The sequence below is a fragment of the Vanellus vanellus genome, assembly GCF_965231255.1.
Source record: "Vanellus vanellus genome assembly, chromosome: 8".
In the NCBI taxonomy this organism is placed as follows: domain Eukaryota; kingdom Metazoa; phylum Chordata; class Aves; order Charadriiformes; family Charadriidae; genus Vanellus; species Vanellus vanellus.
The window spans coordinates 12,716,862-12,723,721 of NC_138913.1; the positions used below are offsets into that span (position 1 = coordinate 12,716,862).

Consider the following 6,860-nt stretch of genomic DNA (forward strand, 5'->3'; position numbering starts at 1 on the left):
CAACGCCTTGGTGAAGCAGCTGTTAAAAAACCTCAAAAATAGAGCGAGCGCAAGGTGAAAAATGGGGGTTTAATTGCTGTGACTTGATAAAAGTGTCAAAACAAGAGTTTTGAGTCCAAGGGCATGTATCATCTCTTGGCAAGTGTCTTTATGTGGAGGGTTTTACTGTTACCCAAAACTTGCACTCCCGGGTTCACACACAAACCCAACGGTGCCGTTGCGTCCCCTCTGCAGCTCCCTTAATGAGCGACAGACACAGGTAGCGGCAAAGCAATCAGGGAAGTCACCCTCTGTTTCCCATCAGAGGAAAATGAGAGGAAACCACTTTCAAACAAACATCATAAACAAACATCATAAACAGGAGCGTGCTGCCTCCAGTATTGTAGCTAAAAAACAACAACAAAAAAAGGTGATTCCAGAAGATGCATTGTAATTTGTTACTTCCCCGCTTTCCAAGATCTGCATGGGCAGAGCCTGTTCTGCTCGAACAGCCAGTGAGGGTAGGATTCGGGATTCACCTCACCCAACTTCAGCACTCTAAAAGCCATTCATGCCAGTAAGATGATTCAGCTGTGCTTCACCTCAGTCGGGACACAGACAACAGGCATCACCACAGAGCAACTCATGCCAGCTTCTGATGGGCACCTGAGATGCACTCTGGTGGCACCCACTCTCTCAGGAACCAGCCCAGTCCTTTAACTTTTGGGGAGATGAGATGCCTTAGCACTCCTTTTCTGATCTACAGCAGCCTTCTCTACTGCTCCTTTCCAAGACTGGAGTCCTAAGAAATTTGGGCTCCAAACATCCACCCTCACATCCCAAAATAATTACAGAGGGACAAGGACTGAGAAAACACTGCAGTATCTGCTGAAGAGGATGATGAGCAGTGATTACTCACAGCATCCACGGGTGCCAAATTGCACCAAACCAATGAGAGCAGGGAGGAGTTTTGGCAGTCAGTGGGGTGTGCAGGTTACTGGCCTGACCTAATGTCCTAAATACTTTGTCTTCCTATCAGTTAATATCATCTTGTGTGACACTCGACTGGGATTCACAGTCCAATTGTTATGGGAGTCACAGGAAATCTGGATAACCAGAATATGAGGTTGGCTTTATGGTTTAATTTACAAAGAACCCTCAGAAAACGCTCATCTGAGAAGCACAGACAAGCAGTCAAGGCTAGTGCATCTTGTAGAGGTGGAAGGACAATGGTGGAAATGGCAATTTGGTCAACCCACGGGAGAGGAAATGTTAAATACATAGATTTATTATGTTACATCTTATAAATATTTCATTCATTTCAAAATATTAACAAAAATCAGAACCCTTTCAAGATGTAAGTTGAGTTTGCCTTAGAAACAAGGGCTATTGGCAATACACTTTTTAAGCACAAAACCAATATGCTATATAAAAACAAAGGGTGATTTAAATAAAGGACATAATAATATTGTGCTTAAAGCTATATCAATATCCACAAGGAAGAAGGAATGTTGTAGTGTGTAGAACAGGTGTAGGATGTACTTTGTAGAGCTGTTATTTTTTAGGTATTAAAGGAAGAAAATGATGCTTTTGTGCATGTTAACCAAAAATACCCTAAAGCGCTCTCCCCCACCTCTGTCCTTCTGTGCAGTGTTTACCATCTTCAATAGTAGAAGCAGCCAAATGCAGCTACCACACAAAACAGGCTGTCCTGGGGAAAACAGAGAAAGGCTCTGTGTTAATAAAGGCAAGCTCTTTGCTAGCCTAACTGAAAAGGCTAACCTAAGGCAACATTTAGACCAGAGCGTGACCTTTTATCGTAACATATTGCAATTTTCTGTCTTTTAGTCAGTTTCTCATTCACCTCACTTGTGGTGTAACCCGGGTCAGTGTGTCTGAATGCCAGAAGTGCCTCAATTTACTCCATCCACACACCCGCAGGTGTCTAGGTGTCAGTTTAAAATAACATAAAAAATAGAATAATAATGAAATAAAACCTTGACTTTTGCTCAGTCCTGGATTACAGCCATACTCCATGACATCAGTTCAGCAAAGCATATAAGACACTATCTCTTGTGCTTCCTCTCCCCGTCTGTAAAATGGTGTGACTATAACGACTTTCATACAGTACTATATGGAAATACGATTTACTATGTTGGATATTATATCTAAGTATGTTTCATGAATAAGGACGTAAATTGTACTGTTTCAATAGAGTCTTGGTTCCTTCCTTGTAGTGGTTGTTTTTTGTCAGCTCCACATTTAAGGTGACTCAGCCTCTCATATAAAAACAAGTAGCTTTACACTTTCCCATGGTAAAACAGACAATACTTACATTCATGAACACATCGTGAGCATAGCTGTCAGTGTCAGCGTCCCAGAAACATCGCGCAGCCATACTAGACAGAGGAGACAGTGCAGAGCCATTACCCACAGAGCTCATGTGTAAGGACCTCAGAGACTCTCCTCAAAAAGCAATCTGAGCTTTCTTTAAAGATAAAGGAAATGGGAAGCATTGTCCTGAATCCTGAGCCTAGATTCTCACTGCTGCATTCCACCACATGCTGTAACCCCTTCTGTATGTGGATCAAACTCCATCTTCAAACTCATCAGCTACTGACGCTGCCACATCCACTGTGCAGCAGGCTTTGAGACCTCATTGCTATGGTGCTTAAGAATACTTGACTTCTGGCCTATGCTAACAGGTGGCTAATTTAGCTAAATGGTGGCTAAATTAGCTTATTTGTTCTTGTCCTTCACCTCCTGCACCCTCACGGTACATACTCCCAATTTATTTATAGGGAGCTATCATATTCCTTGGCAGACATCGTGTTACTGGACCACAACCTAAGCTCTTCTAGTCCTTTCATATCTATACTCTCTGTTCCCTAATGATCCTGTGGCCTTTTTCTACACCTGCTTCAGTCCAAGTCTTACCTTGGAGACAAGCAACCAGATTGTAACAGGGTATTACAGATGAGACCTCGCTGCTGCCTTGTCTAATGTCATTGACGCTCCCCTTTCTCTGCTGCAGTGCCCAGCTCCCTGCTTGCCCTGGTCAGTCTCAGCTGACGGGATCCCTGTTTATGGCACAGCGTGTTGTTCCTAGTCCCTACATGTATGATTTGTAACAATAAGCTTGATGAATTTACTTTTTTTTTTTTCTATTACCTTAGCCCTCAGAGTTATTCTGCCTTTTTTTTTTTCCAGTCCAATATTCTAATCTGTATTCCACTCTGCCTCTGGAATCCCATGGTTACCCAGTATTTTGCATGAAGGATGTTAGTGATCATGCTTCAGTCTTGCCTCCTGCCTATTGCAAGCTGGAGAATTTTCCCAATTGCTCTGTCAGTCTGTGTTGCTGGGCTCTACGTTTCAAATCAGACCACCTCATCAAACCGTTCACCCTGGTATGGTGCTTCTGGAGCAGTCTGACATTCCTGACAAAAGCCTGAACAGCAGGTACAGATATTCCTTCCTGACCTCCAGAATACTGAGGCAGCAGGTCTGATTACAGCTCTGCTGCACTCATCTCCTGGAGTACCAGGCACAATAATAATGATAAGCCCAGCAGATAAAGCACATAAACCTTGTAGGCTGTTCTCTTTGTCTTCTCTCTACTCAGTTGTACTGGAAAGCCATAGCCCACTACTGCAGCCAAGAGGAATACTTTTGTCTGATTGCAGGCATCTGGAACTAGACTGCAAGTGCTCAGCACCCACAGTCTAGGCTCGATTCCCATGACAGTATTGCATGTGGATTACAGGTATTTAAACTTCTGAAAAAATGCCTATTTTGAGGGATTAAATGCAAATGAAGCACTTAGGGACTTGTGGCTTTAGACAGAAATGAGTTACTGTGGCTCTTGTGCTCCAGCAGGGCCTTGAGAATGGACTGGGTGTGTGCTCTAGTTCATCATGAGTACAACGTAAAATAACTTTCTGCAACACTCCTCACAAATGCTTTTCAGCATTTCAGCTTGCTAAGAACCACCATACAGCCAATTATCACCAGGTAATTCAATCAGCCACAGTCCAAGCCCTCACTTTCCACTTAAAAGAAAGTGTTTTATCATCTGCGGAGAGATCTTTGTAGCTAGGAAAGTTGGAAGCAGCTTCCAAAGAAAAAAACCTCACCTTAACCCAACAAAAATGATAGAAATACAATTAGTAGATGCAAAACTTACTTCACTCCTTCTCCTCTCTGCTCTCCAATCACAACCTGCACCACCATTTTGTACCTGTCAAATCCCTCCTCTAGAGAGAGAGAGAAAAAAAAAATAATAGTGCAAGCAACAACTTGTTTAAAATATGAGTCCAAAACAGGCCCCAGAAAGCTAAAGATTTCTGTTACAAGGCAAATGTCCTGTACAAGTCCATGCAATTGGCAAAGTGGACAGAGTGCCTTGCGGCTTCATTTTCCTAGGTACAGAGTACCACTGTCTTATTGGATTTAAAGGGTCAACAGGGTATTTGGCATCCATCAAAAGATGCATCTAAGGGAAAAGACACCCCTGAACAGCCACACTGTATGTCAGCATTCTACTTTGACAACTTTCAAGAACTGAACACATGGAAAGAACGTAAATAGGGCTGCTGATGGACAAAATCCAATTTGAAAAAAAATGGCTTATTTTAAAACTGTTCTGATGCAAGGGTATTGCAGAGATTCTTCAGCCATATAGATGTTTCCTTTGCTTCTGAGCTAGGATAAGAGGCTGCATAAAAGCACATGCAGGTCTATGTTATGTGTCTGCAAAGATATGCAGTTGTTTTACAGTAGTAAAGAAATACCTTTGGGGCACAGGCCAGATCCAATCAGGCCATGGCAATGTTCCAGAAGCCAAATCAGAACAAGCATGTTTAAAGTAAAATACAGATCCTAATGCTTGTCCTCAACAAAGCAGTGTCCTGGGAAGACTCTGGCGTAGCGTTTCCCCCAGAGGAATGAACACAACATGCTGGGTCTATTGACATCCACCACGTCAATGCTTTCCAGAGATGCCAGCTGATACAACGGCCACACTGGGCCAGTCTCGCTTCAGGCTACTGCAAGTGTGTTTACAGATTACTGAAGCCAAGCCCTGTGCATATTAGCTCAGCATCAACACGTGCTGGGACTACAGCTGCTGCTGGTTTTAAAGCAGATGCAGTAACTCTGGGAGAAGCACAAATCCACGGTTCCTGCCGAGGCTGATAGTATGTCTGTGTCACCCTGTCAGGCCAGCCCAGTAGATGGAGCACCAGCCAGTCCTCAGGAAGAAGGCAAAAAAAAAAAGGGACTGTGCTGCCAACTCACATCTATGTACTTGTTCCAGCACGGAACACAGGCAACACCTGCTGGAGCCTGAAGTTTAATTCTTGAACTCAAAAACGTTGGAGGGCATCCTGCGCAGCACCACCTCGACATTTTTTCTAGTGCAGTAAGGCTGTAGTCACAGCCCTCCTTGGCTGTGCTCCTAAACTCTCCCCCTTTGCTGCTCCCACTGGGCCTTGTTCTGACCTCCCTGCTATTCCACTCTAACCCAACTCTGATCTAACTTGCAGCAGAAAAAAGGCAGGAATGATTCTGTTCATTGAAGCAAGAAGCAATGAAGCATCACTTCTTCCTTCTCTCTAATGCAGCTTCTTTCCCCCTGCAGCCCCTCCAAGGCTGATATCCTACACCAGCCAGTCTATACAAAACCAAATCTTGTCTGCTTGAATTAGGTTTCTAGTTCCACAGGCAAGGAACGTATGTATATAGGCCAGAATGTTTCATAACAGTAGACTCCAGTCAGTCAACAGCGAAGAAATATAGGTTTCAAAAACAAAGGAGGAAAGGGGGATTTTGTCAAAGGGAGAGGATGCAATAAGAAAAGAAACAACTTTTCCAGCAAGCCTCCTTACCTTTCAGTCTGTCTTTTATTGTCTCTGATAAAGACTTTGTAAGCTGAGGCATTTCTTCTGGGATGTACTGTACGTTGGCTAGCTTCTCCTTCAGTATCGCATGGATACATTCTTTTACTGTGGATGATTTAAATCTATCAGGGAAAAAAAACAGTAACAGAAGGCCCAGAAAGTTCACATGACATGTAGAAACATACATAACCCAACCTGGGAAAATTTAGCTTTCAAATAATAAAAACAAATGACAAATAAAAAACCATGGAGACAAGAAGCCCTGCTGAGGTGAAGATCCTTTACCAGCCCTGCCAAAAGCCAAACACCACAGGTATGAAACCTGCCCCACCCGAGATTGCCCCTTCAGCAGCATCCCCCACCTGTGCGCCCCAACCACAGCCCCCTCTACATCTCACGTCAAAGTTGCTCTGAGAGCCCAGTGCTGCCCCAGCCCCCAAACCCCGGTGGCTCCCCCATTCCCAATCCTCCCCCAGTCCTCACAGCCCCGTGCCAGCCCCCCATACCCAGGGACCCCGTCTCTGACAGTCCCACCGCAGCTCCCACACCCCCAGGGCCGCCTGTCCCCTCCTCACCCCCTCACCCGCCCGACCCAAAGCCCCCAGGACAACCCCAACACATCCCTCCCTCCCCGGAACCAGCAGGACCACCCCCCTCCGTGCCCCAGGTCCTCCCCCGTCTCACCGGTGCTGGAGGCCGGGCCGCAGGCTGTACGTATTCCCGGCCCCATCGTCCGGGCCCAGCTCGCCCATGGCCGCCGCCGCCGCCGCCGCCGCCGCCCCCCCCCCCCCCCCCGCTCCGGCAGGCCGCCCCAGCGTTGGTTACCCCGGCAACCCCCCCGCCACTTCCGCTTCCTGTCTCCTTACGTCATGGCGCGCCGCTGTACGTCACAGCGCGTCGGGGAGGGCTGCACGTGGCCGTGGGGGCACCGGACCCGCGGAGGGGGGTGTGTCTGTATTTTTGATATTTGTCAAAAGGTTG

General features: G+C 45.9%; 1 protein-coding gene across 1 annotated transcript; it reads right to left on the reverse strand.

Annotated features, from left to right (window-relative positions):
- Nucleotides 1–1,257: 1,257 nt before the first annotated feature.
- Nucleotides 1,258–6,637, reverse strand: DYNLT2B (dynein light chain Tctex-type 2B). Its single transcript, XM_082487373.1, has 5 exons — nt 6,564–6,637; nt 5,868–6,001; nt 4,166–4,235; nt 2,315–2,378; nt 1,258–1,690 (listed from the first exon to the last, which is right to left on the reverse strand). The coding sequence occupies exons 1-5, from the start codon at nt 6,629–6,631 to the stop codon at nt 1,643–1,645; spliced, it is 384 nt and encodes a 127-aa protein (XP_082343499.1). The 5' UTR covers nt 6,632–6,637; the 3' UTR covers nt 1,258–1,642.
- Between the last annotated feature and the right edge of the window lie 223 nt (nt 6,638–6,860).

Bases quoted from the DNA above. Each gene is read 5' to 3' on its own strand.
- DYNLT2B (XM_082487373.1), bottom strand. From the start codon at position 6,631: ATGGGCGAGCTGGGCCCGGACGATGGGGCCGGGAATACGTACAGCCTG. The intron at 4,236-5,867 runs GTAAGGAGGCTT...CTCTCTCTCTAG, and splicing joins AATAAAAGACAGACTGAAAG to AGGAGGGATTTGACAGGTAC. The intron at 1,691-2,314 runs GTAAGTATTGTC...TGTTTTCCCCAG, and splicing joins CTCACGATGTGTTCATGAAT to GACAGCCTGTTTTGTGTGGT.